At 32.9% G+C, this 19,607-nt stretch overlaps 2 protein-coding genes across 2 annotated transcripts in view; one reads left to right on the forward strand and one right to left on the reverse strand.

Moving 5' to 3' along the window:
• LOC126889827 (uncharacterized) overlaps positions 1-19,607 on the reverse strand; it is a 787,508-nt gene that overhangs the window by 550,432 nt on the left and 217,469 nt on the right. The window lies entirely within an intron of this gene.
• LOC126890255 (uncharacterized) lies at positions 4,908-5,600 on the forward strand. The gene has a single exon (XM_050659112.1). It carries the CDS (start codon positions 4,908-4,910, stop codon positions 5,598-5,600), a length of 693 nt encoding a protein of 230 aa, XP_050515069.1.

Genomic DNA, 19,607 nt, shown 5'->3' on the forward strand with positions numbered 1-19,607 from the left:
ATCAAAGACTTACCCGATTCCATACAAGTATCGACAAGAGGTGAAAGAAGAAATAAATAAAATGTTGGAAGATCAAATCATCGAAAGATGTGATTCACCGTATGTTAACCCGATTGTGATAGTAAAGAAAAGCAGTGGAGAATTGAGATTATGTTTAGATGCCAGGAATATCAACCAGCACACTGTATCACAATATGAATCACCTCTAAACATCGAGGCCATTTTTGGAAGAATCACCGGGTCACACATATTTTCGAAAATTGACTTAAAACACAGTTTTTGGTTGATACCGTTAGCTGAAAAGTGTAGAAACTACACCGCTTTTTCTATTGATGGTATTGTCTACCGGTTTAAGGTAGTGCCGTTTGGATTGCAGAGTGCTTGTGCTGCACTCGTCCGAGCTCTACATACCATTTTGAATCGCCACGAAGATTTCATAGTTCATTATATCGATGATTTATTAATTTTTTCACAAGATACTCAGAGTCATCTGAAACACATAGAAATAATTCTGGAAGAATTGGACACAGCGGGATTGAAATTAAACATTGAAAAATGTCAATTTTTTCAAAAAGAAGTCATTTATTTGGGTTTTCAATTGGACACCAAAACAGTAAGATTATCCGAAGACAGAGTCAAGCTCATAGATGAATACCCAAGACCAAGGAATTTGAAAACATTGAGAGGTTTTCTTGGCACGATTAATTATTTTAAAAAACTGATTCCCGATTTGAGCCAAAAGGAAATCCCTCTGATAAAGTTGCTTAAAAAAGGAATAAAATGGAATTGGAAAGAAGAACAGGAGGAAGCTTTCGAAACATTAAAACGAGAATTCGCAAAAGGAACGAAAATATACCACCCCATTTACAATTTACCTTTTATACTCCGAACTGATGCGTCCATACAAAAATTTGCAGGAGTTCTGTCTCAAATACAAAACGACCAAGAAGTGCCGATATGTTTTATATCGCGAGTGACTAAAACACATGAGAGAAAATATAGTGTTACAGAATTGGAGTTTGCCAGTGTACTATATTGCGTAAACAAATTGAGGTTTTACTTATTGGGAGCAAAATTCACAATCGAAACAGACCATGCAGCTTTAGTACATATCATGAAGAATAGATTAGTAAATAATAGAATACATAGAGGCATTCTATTATTACAGGAGTATGATTTTGAGTTCCGATATATAAAAGGAAAAGACAACATAATAGCCGACGCTCTAACACGGGATGAGGACACGGGAAAAAAGGAAACAATTACTCTACAGGTGGGACTAAATAGATTAATACAAGAAGAAGGGATATATTCGTTAAATGAGATAAGGACAAACCAAGAAGACCTAGAGGAAAGAGAGAAAAGAAGAGCGGAAGTAGAAAATGACATATATTTTAAGAGAATAGACGGAAAGGAACTATATTTAGTGACACAGACATTGGCCGAAAAGATAATAAAGAAATTACATGAGGACAATGGGCATATCGGTAGCAGAAAAGTTTGGCTCGTTTTTAGGGAAAATTACATCAGCCGACAGGATTACCGCATTGCAAAGGAAATTACCCAGAAGTGCGATGTATGTCAAAAATATAAGAGTCGGAATTTCAAAAACGAAAATGTTGCCAAAAATATTGAAGCCCGAAACAAACTAGACATTGTAGCAATAGATATGTTAAGCGATCTAATTATGACCACTAAAAGGAACAAACATATTCTGGTAATGGTGGATGTGTTTTCAAAATACGTAAAATTATATAGTTGCCGCACCACAAAGGGGGAGGAGATATTAAGAAAAATCGACAATTTTATAGCCATAGTAGGAACACCAAAAAAGATTCTACTGGGCAATGCAACGTATTTCCGAAATGATCGTTTCAAGGGACAACTTCGAGAACGAGGAATAGAGACAAATTTTGTCAGCATCAGGCATCCACAGAGTAATCCTTCGGAACGATTCATACAGGAAGTGACGAAATTTCTTCGCATTGCAACAGATGGTCAACATCGCCACTGGGACAGGAAAATGGCGGAAATAGAAAGGTATCTAAATACAATTCCGAGCACAGTAACAAAAGAGACCCCAGAATACATCATGAAGGGTGTATTGCCGATAAGGCCATGGGAAGACCAAGAGCCAAAAGAATATCAACAGGTGATTGAAACCGTACAGAGAAGATTACGGCGAAGCAACGAAAAATATATCCAAAGACAGGAACAAAATAGAAAAAGAAGACCAGTGACTTTCCAAAAGGGTGAAAAAGTACTCGTGAGGGCATTACGAGTATCAAATCTTCCTGGGGGCATTTGCGCAAAGTTGATGCCTGTTTTCGAAGGCCCGTACATCGTGAATAATGAAAATGGGATAAATAGTTATGAGTTGAGGCACAGGAACTCGGAAAAGATCCGAGGAATTTATAATATTCACGATGTATACAAATATCACGAATAAAAGACAGAATTACATGAAGTAGATAGTAAGTTAGGATATAAGACGTAGATTAAAGTAAGGAAATATACAGGGAGTTGGTTTTGCCTCGAGAAAATTTATTTAAAAATGCAGATAAATTTTATCGAATACAAGGCGGGGATTTGTTATATTTCTATTTGATATGAAAATTAAATTTTGATAATTATAAACAGAGTTCAATTTAATATAAAATATTTTCAATTTTCTCAACCACGGGCATATAAATTTAGAACAACCTGTATACAACAAATTGTTATATTTAATTTTAAGAAGTGATTAGAATAAGCGTACGAAACTCGGAACAATGTGCTTAGATAAACAAAGTGAATGACGCGTACCATTATCGTTCTTCTCGGAAGGTCGATCATTAGCCTATGCTAAATAAAACTCAGTGAAATAGATGATAGTTCATTATCGTTTTTAAGACTCATTTGAAAGAGAGAATAGGTCATTAAAATTTGTAAATAGTTAGAAAGTATTTTAGAATGGGAATTAAATATTTTCTTTTGAAATCCATTAAGCATATTTAGAAAGATTAAAAATTGGTTTTGAGGAATATTACGAATGAGAGTTGGTGGTGGAAGATTGATTTGTGAATCTGGAAGGGATATTTAGAAAGTAGGGGAATGGATGACAAAGTGAGATCAGAATGTTTTGAGCTGTCGAGAAGTGAAGTCGAGTAGTAGACGGTAGTGTACGGAGAGTGAGAAAGCCGGTAGTTCCGTGAGTGTGGAGTATCTATCGTGGAACGAGAAGTAGGCCAGGTCGAGAGTAAAAGAACCTCCTTGAGCCAAGAGTGTCCCGGTAGCTGATAGCAGTTTCGAAAAAGGTAGAACACAGCATCACGACAAAAGCAGGAACGAGAGCTATTCGAGCTAGTTTTTCAAAGGAGAACATTACTGGAAGCCAGGACGAGGTTTGATCGCAGCCAAGGATAGCAGGAAACGGGTCTTGTGTGAGGACATTTTCAGTTCACCAGGAAAAGGTCAGTCTCATTTGTTTGGACATGAATGTATGGGTTTTTCGTATTAAATTCCACATAAAAAATTGAATAACATAATCAATAATATCAGAAAAGCTTCATCAAAGTTAAATAGAGTTGTTCCTAATAACTCCTAATAGTTAAATGTTAATAAAAACTTTCAATTGAAAACCAAAAGGAAATAAGATTCCCATTTGTAAATGTTATGTTTAAGAATAATAAGAAATAGCAAATATTAAGCATTGATTGCCTTTTAAATAAAATAAAAAATATTTTGATTATAATTGTAACCCATATGTGTATTTTTTTTTACTCTTTTCTTTTCTATCCCGATTAGGAACCATTAAGAAATATTTGAAGCCACGAAAGTAAGTAATTAATTTATAATTCGCCCTGAGATTGAAAACATATTGATATGTGATCTGGTTAATTAATTAGATTAGTATTAATACATTGATTAAATTAAGTGACATATAAGAATATTATCTCATATCAATAATCAAGATCACATCAACATATATAATATATATATATATATATATATATATATATATATATATATATAGATATATATATATATATATAAAAAGGTAGTCCAAGTTTTTTGACTAGTTTGGAAAAAATATATAAATACTTTTTTCTTTTTGGGTGTGGTAGTCAAAATAAAATAGGGCTGTGCTAAGGCGTACTATTTATTTTATTCCAAGCTTTCGGAGGCAATTTCCTCCTTTTTCAAGGTTCTACAAAGAAATTACTTGCTAAGTACTCAAAAAGAAATACAAAGTTTTAACTTACCAAGAATGCTAGATTAAGCAAAAAACCGACATACGTTGAAAACGAACTTATTAAATAAAACATTTAAAGTAGTTAAAAAGTTAAAAAACACTGATTTTATAATTAAAAAATATGAAAACGACATGATGCATGTCGTCTTAAGTCTGGATCAAACCATTTCACGAACAGAAAGAGAGTCAAAAAGCGAGATTTACTGTTTAAATAAGTAGAAGGTTATGAAAAAACTTTTAAAAGTAATATCTATGAAAGGCAGTTGTAACGGATTGCAAATACTACCAACTGTAATACCAACTTAATTTGAGCGGGAAATTTGAAAAAAGTTTTTATTATTCATCAAAAAGAAAACAGTATTTAGCAAATATGTTAAGAAAAAATATACTGAACTAATAATTAACTTGATCAAATAAATAAGATTTGATCTTGGCACTACCTACAGACCTAATACAACCTACGTTAAATGTTTTCAACCAACAGAACCCGCATTTGCAGTTCACGTGCGAGGAAGAGGCGGAGAGATCCTTGCCCTTCCTTGACATGAGGTTGCATAGATGTGAAGGTAATGTGGTGAAAACACAATGGTATAGAAAACCAATATGTAGCAACAGATTCATAAGCTACCATTCGTACCATCCTCCTAGGATGAAAACTAATTTAGTCTTAGCAATGAAAGAACGTGTCAGAAGGTTGTCTCATCCTGACTATCTCCAACATGATTTAAACATTCTACGCAATATTTTTGTGGAAAACTCATATCCTCCAAGACTGATTAATAAATTGATTTGCAATGTTCCCTTTGTCAATAGGAACATTCTCACTGCTAGTACCATGTCACAACCAGGGCCTTTAGCTCAGAGTAACTCGGCGCAGACTAGTGTGTACTTTTATGCCCTTCCTTACATTCCGAAACTAACTATTGAACTTAGTAAAATTTTCAAGGAATTTAAAAACATCAAAATAGCTAACAAAAACATCAAAACTATACGTCAGTTATACAGTAAAATCAAACAACCTTTAACTACATTAGAATGCACAGATGTGGTTTACCGCATTGAATGTACTGAATGTCCAGCATCATATATAGGTGAAACCGGAAGAAACTTGTCTAGTCGAATAATCTCACATAAAAGCGACTGTAGATTAAATAAACCTACGTGTGCTTTGGCAGAGCATACAATCAATCTAGACCATAAGATCGATTTCAACAATGCCAAAATATTAGCCAGAGAAAGTAATAAATTCAAAAGAACGTTCCTGGAGATGGTACATATCAGCAAGAGTGATGACAACAATCTTAATAAGAGATCTGAGATCCAGAATCTTAGTAAAATTTATAACTATATATTGACTTTCGACTAGTCTGATTCTGCATCTTAGTAATCTCTTTTAATTTTCTTATTTATTTGATCAAGTTAATTATTAGTTCAGTATATTTTTTCTTAACATATTTGCTAAATACTGTTTTCTTTTTGATGAATAATAAAAACTTTTTTCAAATTTCCCGCTCAAATTAAGTTGGTATTACAGTTGGTAGTATTTGCAATCCGTTACAACTGCCTTTCATAGATATTACTTTTAAAAGTTTTTTCATAACCTTCTACTTATTTAAACAGTAAATCTCGCTTTTTGACTCTCTTTTTGTTCGTGAAATGGTTTGATCCAGACTTAAGACGACATGCATCATGTCGTTTTCATATTTTTTAATTATAAAATCAGTGTTTTTTAACTTTTTAACTACTTTAAATGTTTTATTTAATAAGTTCGTTTTCAACGTATGTCGGTTTTTTGCTTAATCTAGCATTCTTGGTAAGTTAAAACTTTGTATTTCTTTTTGAGTACTTAGCAAGTAATTTCTTTGTAGAACCTTGAAAAAGGAGGAAATTGCCTCCGAAAGCTTGGAATAGAATAAATAGTACGCCTTAGCACAGCCCTATTTTATTTTGACTACCACACCCAAAAAGAAAAAAGTATTTATATATATATATATATATATATATATATATATATATATATATATATATGTATATATATATATATATAATAAGGCAACAACAACTATTAAGCTAATGAAACAAACGGGGCCTATTAACATAAACCGAGGAGTAAGACAAGGAGATACCATCTCACCCAAGCTATTCAACCAAGCGCTAGAAGATGTGTTCAAACAACGGCACTGGGATGGCTTGGGTATAAACATAAACGGGCAATATCTGAATCACTTACGATATGCTGATGATATTGTATTAATAGCAGAAAGAAGTGAAGAATTACAAATAATGATGGAAGAACTAGATAGAGAATCGACAAAGATAGGACTGAAGATGAATTACAGTAAAACAAAAACCATGACCAATCAACAAGAAGAACTAGTAATTATTACAGTGGCACAAACAAGAATAGAACAAGTAAAAGAGTATATATATCTAAGACAAATCACTAGATTAAATAAAGAAAATCAGACCGAAGAAATAAAGAGAAGAATAAGATTGGCCTGGGCATCATTCGGAAAACTGTCTTATATTCTAAAGAACAGAAAATACCCGCAATACCTAAAAACAAGAGTCTTCAATCAATGTATACTCCCTGTTTTAATATATGTCTCTCAGACATGGACGTTTACAAAAGAGAATATGGAAAAAATAGCAAAGACAGAAAGAGCCATGGAAAGACAAATGCTGAACATTAAACTATCAGACAGGAAAAGAAACGAATGGATCCGTAACAAAACAAAAGTGAAATATGTCTCTACCCAAGTAGCAAAGCTTAAATGGAAGTTCCCCGGACACACCCTACGGCAGAAGGATGAAAGATGGACTAAGATGATTATACATTGGAGACCGTGGAACCACAAACGAAAAAGGGGAAGGCCACAGATGCGATGGTCACATGACCTGAAGAAACACACTGGGTCAAAATGGATGCAAATTGCCCAAGATAGAGAGGCATGGAAGAAGGAAGAGGAGGCCTATATCCAAGGATGGATGTTTAGGGCTGATTAGATAGATAGATAGATAGATACCGACATCCCATAACTCAAAATCTACAACTTTTCAGGAGAGCGAAAAAACTTCGCTGATTAGTACTTACATGTTTTTTCTTTCTTTTCTGTTGAAAAGTATGTTTTGGCATGTTTTTTTTTCTAAGTAATAATTATTAAATAAATACTGAGAAAGAAAAATCATGTACTAAGCATGTCTCCTAAAAAGTTTTAGTAGATTTGACTTATGAGTTTTTGGGGGGATTTAACCGTCGATATGAACTTGCACAGGATATAACAACTATTTGGAAGTAAAAAACTTACAGAACAGAACACTCGATGCGACAAAAACAAAGATATAAGAGAAAACTCGAGGCAACACAAATATATTTCTGGAGACATGCATCAGGAATATCCGGATTAGAGACAGTATCTAGACTGAGATAGATAACAACTAGGTATCAAAAATGTAGAAGAATGTTTTAAACAGAAAAGTGTTACGAGATACGACACTGAGCTATGACCACTTAAAAGACAGAGAAGATCCTCATAAATTGTATTATATAGATATAAAAAACGAAATATTCGAATTAAAAAAACAATTATAAAGGACATTAAAAAAACAGAAAGCATTGACAAAAAGAGTTTACATATTGAAGTAGAATCCCAAAATAAATTGTGGAATGCAAACCAGGAGTAATGAAAGTCAATGGAATAATACCAGAACCCATAGAAATAAATACAGGAATTAGGCAAGGAGATTCACTAACCCCTCTACTGGAACATAATGTTGGATGCAATAATAAATCAAGTGAAGAAAAAAAGAGGGTAAAAAATGGGCAATAGAGAGATAAAAATACTCTGTTACGCTGATGACACCGTGTTAGTAGCAGAGTGCGAAGACGACCTACAAAGATTATTGCACGAGTTCAACATTAACGCAAAAGAAATGAATATGAAAATATCAGCCCAAAAAACAAAAACTTAGTAATTGCCAAAGAACCAATAAGATGCAAATTGGAGTTAGACAATCAAATTATACAACAAGTAATGACTTTCAAATATCTGGGAATTAATCTATCAGCCTACAACAATATCGAAGAAGAGGTAAAAGACCAAATAATTAAAGCCAGTAGAACGGCCGGATGCCTAAACGACACAATTTGGAAAAACAAACACCTAAGATTGGAAACAAAGGCCTGAATATATAAGTCAGTTATTAGGCCAGTCATGACTGACACGGCCGAAACAAGACCAGATACAAGCAAAACACGAAGACATCTGGAAACCAACGAAATGAAGATCTTAAGAAGGATTGCTTGAAAAGGACTACAGGATATGGTAACAAGTGAGGAAATCAGACGCATATTTGGGGTAGACAATATAAATACCTGGGTAAAGAACAGAAAAGAAGAGTGGAATGAGCACATAAGCGGGATGTCTGAATCAAGGATAGTAAGAATAGCCAGGGACAAGTCACCGTTAGGCAGGAGAAGTATAGGACGCCCAAGGAAAAGATGGAATAACAACTTAGGGGCAGAATGAAAGGCACCGTTGAAGAAAAACAGGCAGTACTGCCTATATAAAAGAAGAAGAAGAAACCAGGAGTATAAAGAAGGCCAAGAAAAAGCTGCAGAAAATGAAGTAATGAGATGAGGAAAAATGACCTGGACAACTTATGAAATGAGCGCTAGAGGTAGAAAGTGAAAATCGAAAGCTGTTAGAGACCGTTGTAAACCTATAGTTGCATAGCGATAACATACGCCACACATTTATTAATATTTCATAATACATTTATTTCTATTTCTATCGAACTGTTAAATTAAAAATACAATTGGTACACCCACATAATAGTTTATTCGTACGAATTAAAAAATATTTATAATAGAAACGTTTTTATTATCAGTAGTAATAACCCGAGGACATCGATAATTGTGCGAAAAAATTTAATAACAGATTTCAAAATTTTGTTGCTCTGTTTCCAATAAGCAACAAGCTTGTGAAAATTGTTATTACATTTTTAAGGATTTATCAATGTTCGAGGGTTATTCGGAAGAAACTTTTTTACTTTTTTATGAAATAAATACAAACACAAAATTATTTATCCATAAAAGCTTTCCAAACAAATTTCTTACTGTACACAGTATTTCTGGGTGTACGAGTATTTGACTCGATAATTTCGTTTACCTTCTCATCATTATCGTAAAATTGACATTCATGCGTATCTGTAGCAATGAAGTTAAAACAGCCCATGGGATCTGTTATCAGTGTAATGTTGCTGTAATTGGTTATTTTTATTCACGTGGCCTCAAGTATATAGACTAAAAACCTTATAGGTGAAATTAGCTAATAATTTTAGGCACGATAAGACCCTATAACTTAAATAGTAGAACCTAAAAGAAAACGTATGAATACTGTGCCGTCACTTTTTAGTTGCACATGCGTCGACAGTGGCGTAGCAAACTTTCCACATAAGGACGGGATACATAAATTAAAAGGTACCCTCTTTCACTCCCAGAATTCAATTTTTTTCATTTTTTCAAGTTATATGTGATTAGAAAATAAGGCTCAGCGTAATTTTAACCCACTAATTCAATAGAGAAACTAAATTGACCAAAATAAGCATCTAAATGTAGAATGTAACAGTATAAAAGATAAGTATATTTATTACTTAAATAAAAAATACAAAAATATAAACGTACGTATGTTAAATAAACAGAAAACAAAATGATACGAGTACATATCCAAGTAACCGCTAAATTAACTAAATTAAAATTACCGTCAGTCTTATTTTCTAATCACATAAAACTTAAAAAAATTTAAAAAAATGAATTCTGGGAGTGATGGATGGTACCTGTTAATTTATTTAGCCGTCCATAAGTAGAAAGTTTGATGCGCCACTGTCGACGCATGTGCCACTAAAAAGTGACGGCACAGTGTTCATATAGACGTGTCTATAGACGTTGCATTTTTCCCTATTCTACTTTGCAAAATACATATAGTGTCACTGTCCGTTAACGTGTTAAGTTATAGGGTCTTATCGTGCCTAAAATAATTAGCAAAATTCACCTATACCGGCTCCTAGTCTATTATAAATTTAGGAGGAAAATAAACTTCCTGTAGCTGGCTGTATACCATAAATCACAAAAATACCAAGTTTCTTGTAAAAGGTATATATTAAAATACCCTAAATAAGGGTCACAATACAAAACGTTTTCGGATTAAGGAATCCATCATCAGTGTTTAAAAGCCAAAATTTGCATGCCTGAGCCACCAAAATGTATCGGGTAAAAACCCTTTAAATGTAAATAATAAGGATGTTTTACATATTTATATAAAATTCATTGGATGGTATAGATAAACCTGGATGTTACCCAGGGCAACACAGGACTCTCCCCACGTGGTTGGAACTTTTTTTGGAGAAAACCTCACATATTGGATTTCATTGGAGTTGGCCATTGAAATCCAATATGTGAGGTTTTCTCCAAAAAAAGTTCCAATCACGTGGGGAGAGTCCTGTGTTGCCCTGGGTAACATCCAGGTTTATCTATACCATCCAATGAATTTTATATAAATATGTAAAACATCCTTATTATTTACATTTAAAGGGTTTTTACCCGATACATTTTGGTGGCTCAGGCATGCAAATTTTGGCTTTTAAACACTGATGATGGATTCCTTAATCCGAAAACGTTTTGTATTGTGACCCTTATTTAGGGTATTTTAATATATACCTTTTACAAGAAACTTGGTATTTTTATTATAAATTTCATTGGATTTCTAAGTAAGAAAAATTTTTTCAAAATAATTGATAAAAATAGTTTATAAATTTTATTTTTCTATAATCACTTGATAAAGAAGACTTTTTCGCTTGTCAATGGCAACGAAAAGTTGATGTTTACTGAGTACCGTCACTTTATCGCTCTAACACTCTAGCGCGTAAAGTTTGATTTTACGCGCGTCGTCCGCAGCAACTGTACAACCGTGCAATACAAACACAATGAACATTCAAAGTGAAAGATATACAAGGTAATGTAATGATATTATAATGACATATAGAGAATAGTTACAATAAAGTTAATGATTTAAAAGTAGTTTCATTTTATTAAGTGATTGTAGAAAAAATGTTGTATGTATTACAAGCGCAAAGTGACATTATTGCTTTTAAGTAATTACCGTAACTCTTACTCTCAAGCAATAATGTATCACTTTTCGCTCTTAATACATAAATAACTATTAATTAGACATTTAAAATGTGTTTCTTGTTTCGTATGGTGTTATCTACGACTTATACACAGGGTGAGGCAGATAAAGGGCCCATTAGAAATATCTCGAGGACTAAAGGTGAGAGAATTATGAAAATTGGAATACAGGGGTTTTGAGGTGTAAACTATTTAATGAAAATATTTTGTTCTCTTTACTACTTCCGGTTATACCGGAAGTTGATTGTAACTTCGTTTTTTTTTAATGAGACACCCTGTATATTTTCACATTTTTCGATTCTCCTCGATGTCTTTTTTCTTAAATATGAAAATTTGTAATATTATACAGGGTAGTTTAAAAGATAATTACTTTTTTTTATTAATTTCATAGCAATATTAACCCCTTGTAGAATTGTACTCATTTGGCATCAAAAACTCTATGTTCAAATGATTTTTAACACAGTCTACTATTGTTAAAAATTATTAATATAGCGAAATATTTAAATTTAGTCTACAGGGTTGGTCGAAACTCGGAATTAGTATTTTCTGAATTTTGTTAAATAGGACACCCTGTATTTTAGTATTGTATTGAAATGACATTTTATCATACTTTTTTATTTCTTAAGCATTCCCTATACCTAACTGCTTTAATTTGTGAGTTATTCGTATTCTTTAGGCCAGACATTAATTGCAACAAAAATTTCGTGAAATTGTATTATAGGGGAGTGCAATTAGAACGAAAAGATACAATGTTTCGGAAAAAACCAAACAAGGTTATATTTTTCTAAAATTTTTTTTGTCAGTTTACAAATATGTTAAAGTTAAAAGTTCTACTCGCAAATTTCGCCGCTAATTGTTTATTAATTGTTTAAACAATAACAATTGTTTTGTATAAATAATGTTAAGAATATGGGTGACTTCAATATTTTAGTTTGATAAAAAATGTTTTTATTTTAGTTTTGATTATTCTGAACCCGAATCTGACATTACAATTTGCAAATTCAAAATGGCGGGTTTTTTCCTGAAAATCCTTAAAAAGTAGTTGTAAAATCCGATTTTTTTTTATAAAACGTGTTTGTTTACATAAATAAAAAAGTTATTCTTAGTAAAAAGCTCTGCATATTCTAAAACTTTAAATGCAATCATAAAATATCAATTTTTATCAATTTTGTACAAGATATGTCAATAAATAAAAATTTCAGTTCGGAGTAAAATACCTATATTTTTCATAATACTGAAAATTGTTATTATGGAAAGTTGTTCAGAATTACAAACGATGTGTCAATATGCAATGACACGATTCTAATCGAAATATTGTGAACTATAAAGGTACATATTTATTGCGCGAAATATAATTTTTTACATACGTATCTTACATACGTATTTTACATACGTATCCCGAATGAAGTACGTGCCTCCTAGTGGCGGGATACGGGCAACAATACATTGGCTTATATGGCAGTCCTTACAGTAGGGATCCTGGCCTATACAGAAAAATGCAGGCGGGTGTGGGATAATACTGCACTTTGGTTGCATTGGTGGTGTATTGGCTAAACGTGCAGGGCAGGGTATGGTGCTGATAGAAAAGGCATTCAGGCATCAAATATCCAAAAAATCTTTTCAGGCCATAATAATGAAAAGACCTTCTCCAAACGCAATAAAAACTTATACTGAAATGATGGCATCTCCTGAGGTAAAATGTTCCGGAAGTAAAATGAGCCTCCGTTCGGATCTCCGGGTGAGGACTATCTCAGGGGGAATACCATTACAGGTTAGAAAAATCAGGATAGAGCTTGGAATCTTGGTAGTCTTACAGGTAAGAGTCTGGAGTTAGTGGATGCGCTCAAACGAAGAAGAGTTCAAATTGCTTGTATTCAAGAAACTAGGTGGAAAGGACAAAGGGCGAAAGAACTAGGTGGTGGATATAAATTGTGGTATGTAGGGAGCAGTAACACTAGAAATGGAGTTGGTATAATTGCTGATGGTGAAATGAAAGATAACGTAGTAGAAGTTGTAAGAACGAGTGATAGAATGATGTCAGTGAAATTTGTAATTGATAAAGAGGTATTGAATGTTGTGTGTGTGTATGCTCCTCAAACAGGCCTGGGTGAGAATGAAAGAAGAGCTTTCTATGACCAATTAGGAGACGTACTGAGTGATATTCCAGCAGAGGAGAAAGTTACAATAGGAGGTGATTTCAATGCACATGTGGGCCAAGCCAAGAAAGGATATGAAACAATACATGGGGGATTAGGCTATAGAACTAGAAATGAAGCTGGAGATGACATGCTATAATTAGCAACAGCATTGGATATGGCGATTGTTAACACATTCTTTAAAAAGAGAGAAACTCAACTTATTACCTACAAAAGTGGACAACATCAATCCCAAATAGACTACTTCATGATAAGGAAAGAAGACATACGTGAATGCAAGGACTGCAAGGTAATAGTTAGTGAGACAGTAAGCCAACAACATAAGCTGCTTGTTCTGGACATCGAAGTAAAAAGCGAAACTAAATAAAAATATCGGAGAGGACCACAAAAAATCAAGTGGTGGAAGCTAAAAGATGAGAAGGAAGGTCTATTCAGGGAAAGAATAGTAGGAAAAATATGTTGGAACATGAAAGGAAGCCCTAACACAATTTGGAGAAAAATGGCCAATATTATTAGAGAGATGGCTATTGAAATACTTGGGAAAACGTCAGGAAAGAAGTTGGAGGATAAAGAGACTTGGTGGTGGTCAAATGAAGTACAAGGAAAAATAAAAGAGAAGAGAAAATTATATAAAAAGTGGCAGGAAACCAGATCGGACATAGATCTTCAAAACTATATGGTCGCCAAAAAGGAAGCGAAAGTAGCAGTAGCAAAAGCTAAAGCAGAAGCGTATTCAAACCTATACGATCAACTTGATACCAGGGAAGGCGAAGCAAAGATATATAAAATAGCCAAACAGAGAAAAGAAAGCAAGAGATTTTAATCAGATTAGATGTATCCGAGATGAAAATAATAAAATACTAATTCACGAAAAGGATGTCAAAAAGAGATGGAGAAAGCATTTTGACAGTTTATTAAATGAAGAATTTGACAGACAGCCTGTGGAGTTAACGGAGACAGTAACAGCAATGGTTACCAGAATAACAAACGAGGAAGTGGTTCAAGCGCTTCAAAAAATAAAGAAAGGAAAAGCAGTCGGACCAGATGATATTCCTGGGGAAGTATGGAGAGCATTGGGAGAGACAGGAATAAGTTGGCTAGCAGGTCTATTTAATAGAATTATGGAAGTTGGACAAATGCCAGACGAATGGAGAAGCAGTATATTAGTACCTGTCTACAAAAACAAGGGAGACATACAACAATGCACAAACTACAGGGCTATAAAACTACTTAGCCACACCATGAAAATATGGGAGAGAGTAATTGATAGACGGATACGTGAAGAAACCGAAATATCTGATAATCAATTTGGCTTTATGCAGGGCAGATCAACAACAGATGCAATTTTCATTGTAAGGCAACTGATGGAAAAATACAGGAATAAAGAGACCAACGCTCATATGGTATTCATTGATCTTGAGAAAGCATATGATAGAGTTCCTCGAGAGATTATGTGGTGGGCACTCAATAAGAAAGGAGTCCCTGGCGAATATGTAAAGATTGTGAGAGATATGTATGAGGGAGTAACGACTAGTGTTAGAACAGGTGTGGGAGAGACTGATAAATTTCAGGTGAAAGTAGGATTGCACCAAGACTCGGTGCTTAGTCCTTATTTATTCTCATTAGTTTTGGACCAGATAACAGCGAAACTACAGGGTAGTATTCCATGGTGCCTAATGTATGCTGATGATGTAGTGTTAATAGGAAATAGTGAAAGAGACTTAGAACAAAAACTGGAACAGTGGAGACAAGCTCTGGAGGAAAAAGGTTTAAAACTTAGTAGGACAAAAACAGAGTATTTGGAATGTTCATTTAAAGATGGAGTTACTACAAATAAAATGGTATCTTTGGATGGTGAAATGATTGTGAAAAGCAATAGTTTTAAGTACCTAGGATCGGTATTACAGAGTAATGGAGAAATAGATGGAGATGCATGCAGTAGAATTAGGGCTGGATGGATGAAGTGGAAAGAAGCGAGTGGTGTGTTGTGTGACAGAAAAATTCCAATGAAGCTGAAGGGAAAATTCTATAAAACAGCCATAAGACCGGCTATGATGCACGGAACTGAATGTTGGGCAGTGAAAAAGAAAGAGGAACAACGAATGCATGTGGCGGAAATGAGAATGCTTAAATGGATGAGTGGAGTGACAAAGAAGGATAAAATTAGAAATGAGTATATTAGGGGAAGTCTAGGTGTAGCACCAATTGATGCCAAAATGAGAGCGCATAGGTTAAGATGGTTTGGTCATGTTCAACGTCGAGACGTTAATCACCCGATACGAAGAATAGCTGAAGTGCAGATTCCTGGAAGGAGTAGGAGAGGAAGACCAAAGAAGACCTGGGGGGAGACCATGAGGCAGGACATGTTGGTAAAGGGGATTAACATTGATATGACCCAAGATATAATTGTGTGGAGAAATGCAATTAGGGAAGCCGACCCCGCATAGGGATAAGGCAAAGAGAATGATGATGATGATAATTTTTTTACATACCTCGTATAATATTGATAAAATATAATATTTTATATTTACATATTAAGTGTTAGACCATGCACAGCTATTTATGACGAATAACTTTCTTCATAAAGTTAATAATAAAACAGTTATCATAAATAATAAGTGAAAATTTAATGATGTTGGGTATAATTAATTTGAAACAATATTAAAAAAAAAACAAATTTTCGATTAGAAGGATATAATTACATATTGGAACATAGTTTTTAATTCCAAACAACTTTTCTTTATAAAAATTTTCGATATTGTGAAATATAAAGGTACTTTACTCTTAAGTGAAATTCATATCTTTTGACATACCTCGTACAAAATTAACAAAATTTGATGTTTGATGGTTGCATCTTATGTTATATACGATGCAGAGTATTTTATAAAGAATAACTTTTTTTGGTAAAACTGATATTAAAAACGTTATCAATAGGTTCCAAGTTAGGCAGACATACTGTATAAGAGCTAAAAAAAATGTTTTGTTGAACATTTATTATTGTTGAAGCTTATTATTAAATGTTTTTTAGGTAATTTTTACAGAAAAAAGTTTTGATCACTCTGTATATACATTATTTCAGCTGGTAATTTTCGGTTTTTGTATTACATTTTTGTTATCTTTCTTAGTTTTCTTAAAAAGAAATTGTTCATTTCATTTTTAAACTTAAATAATTTAGTGTTTTTTAAAGATTACATCCTAAGCTTTAAAAAAATATCAAAAAAATTGTATTAGATTTATTCAAACTTGAGTAATACCGTCTTAAAGTGGTGGGAGTTCTGTAAAACTACAAAGTTTTCAAAAATTACATTTTTTGAGACATCGTATTATTTGAATTAAATTTTTGAAATTTTTTTTGAATAAAACATCGTTTAGTAAGATGATTGAGCGTTAAGTTGTGCAAATTTGAGAGTTTTATAAGTAAAATTGTATTAGTTACACATTTTTAAATCATTTTTAAACAAAATTCATGTAAGGCTCACTTTCCGCCCACACCGTACTTATGTCCATACATTTTATTTATTTTTATTACAACCATAAGATAGCTTATTTTATCTTTTTCCATGTCCAATTTGAAAAATTTCTTTTAATCCATTAGTTAAAGAATTACATTCAAAAAACTCAACCGTGCACTTCTTCCAACGCTAGTTTACAATGCGCCAATGTGTGTGAGAAGGGTGACTTTGGCGTTATAAATAAAAAATTACAGAAGCTAGAGATTTAATTTTAGAAAAATCCTTATATAAGGTTGTTTTTGTAGAATTTTCTGAATTTTTCGATGGTCAAGTCAGTTTTTTTCTAAAAATTATATTTTCGGAGTTATTTAAAAAAAACATCTAACTTCGCTGTTCATTTGTTTAATAAAAAATGAAGCACCCACTTCTCGAGTAGAACTTTTTGATATATTGTTTATTAAATATTTCTTAATGAAATTACAAGAAGTTTTATCTTGTTTGATTTTTTCCGAAGTGAAAATCTAAATGCACTCCCCTATTAGGTTTGCCGTGAAAATATTCAATGATAAATAATTTTTCAATGATAAATATAATTTTTCGAAAATAAACCTACGTAGTTAAGATTGTTGGTGCGTTCAATATTAATAAAAACATACAATATTCTATCTAGTTGGCTATGACTTTGAGACTAAATATGCTTAAATATTTGCTTTGCTTAAATTCTACTATTTTTGTAGTTCCAGTTACTTTGCTACCATTGCTAATATGAATTTTTATAATGAGGAACTGATTAAGATGTTTTTTTTTTGTTCTAGGAGAGTATAACAAAATGTGCTACTAGCAATAAGAATTTATCATCTGCAATTACATGATTAATGACAACCAAAAAGAGAAACTTTTCAAAATTTGCTAGAGCGGTTCCAACGAACTGGTCATTTAGATTACGAGAAATCTGATCGAACAAAAACTATTGTAAATGATTAAAATGGATTAAATGTAATCGTTAGTGTCATGAGAATCTGCATCTTAGTATGAACGTTGTTGTAATCTAAGTGTCTAGTACGTCGAATCTATTCTAGTAAACTTTGAAAAGTTTCTCTTCTTGGTTGTCGTCTATCAGAGAATTGAAGATGATAAATTCTTATTGCTAGTAGTACATTTTTGTTATACTCTCCTAGAACAAAAACCATACTAATCAATTCCCCATTAGAAACATTTATACATATTAGTAATGGTAACAAAGCAACTGGAACTATAAAAATAGTATAAATGTAATGTCTAATGTTTAAGCAAGTTTAGTGTCAAAGTCTCAAAGTCATAGCCAACTAGGGAAAATGGTTTGTATTTAAACGCACCGACAATCTTATCAATGTATGCATTTTGGTATCTCATCCAACATTAATAAATTAAGGATCATTCTAGATTAACTAGATTAGCAGTTAGGTATAGGGCAGTGGTCGGCAAACTTTTTAGCCAAAAAGCCAAATATGAAAGAATACCCATGAACAATCATATCTCAATCACTTATTTTGTATTTGTTGTCTTTTTCTATAAATAACAAACTTTTGTTATAGAAAAAGATAGCAAATACAAAATAAGTGATTGATGTGATCGTTCATGGGTATTCTTTCATTTTTCCGACTGTACCTAGCCCCATCCATAACCCCCAAAAAATTAAAACGTGTTTTTTTCCTTTTTTGGCGATATTTTCGTTTCTAATCATCGTAAAAACTTCTATTTTCTTTCGTCTTGTAAGGTTTTATTTCCTACTGTATTTTTTAGAAAAATTTTGGCACAAAATCCATTTTTTTAAACGTTGATATGTAGCACCAAAAAAGAAAAGAACAGCAAACGTGAGCTTTTTCAGCTGATTATAAGAATCAGAAATACTATTCCAAGCGTTGAAAATGATCATGTCTTCCTTCTCTAGGTCATTCATAGCAGACCACTTGTGTTGTGAACATTTTTTTCTTCTCCAATATTTCCAATTCAACGCGAAGACGTTCGAATTTAGAGTGCCATACCTCCTTGTTCTTAAATACATATTTCAAAGCTATTAATGCAAATGTTAAAAGGAGAAAATTTCAACTCGGTTATCGTAACATTATGAATTTTAAGAAATGCTAAAGTTTGTAAGTTTGATAAAAGCTAATTTGATAAAAATAATAAACTTAAAGATAAAACCCATAACTAAATTAAAATTCATGGTGACGTTTCAATTATTACTTTAATCATCGTCAGAATAATAAGTTTCTTGAGCGGATGCTTTAAAATCATTTTAAAGGAACAAACAATAATTAATGAAAACGTAAAAATGACATTGACAATCATTGGGTTAAGTCAATAATTTCAAACACGCCATGTCTTGTTGCGTGTTTAGGGTGGCTTCAAAAGAAATATGGATAATGCCTCCTTGATGCTGAGTTCCGTTGGAGAACTTGCATGAGCAATGATTGAGAAGTCCTTACGACTAATAGGGTGGTCAGAATCAGTCATATGTTGGAATACCGCTGAATTTGGAATTGTTCTTGATCGTCTTCCTAAGTGAGGAGTGACACCTAAGTGTTCGCAACATCTGA

This window comes from Diabrotica virgifera, chromosome 8 (genome assembly GCF_917563875.1).
Source record: "Diabrotica virgifera virgifera chromosome 8, PGI_DIABVI_V3a".
Classification (NCBI taxonomy): domain Eukaryota; kingdom Metazoa; phylum Arthropoda; class Insecta; order Coleoptera; family Chrysomelidae; genus Diabrotica; species Diabrotica virgifera.

What these genes read in the sequence shown, in the direction of transcription:
- LOC126890255 (XM_050659112.1), top strand. Translation starts at nt 4,908, where the DNA reads ATGAAAGAACGTGTCAGAAGGTTGTCTCATCCTGACTATCTCCAACAT.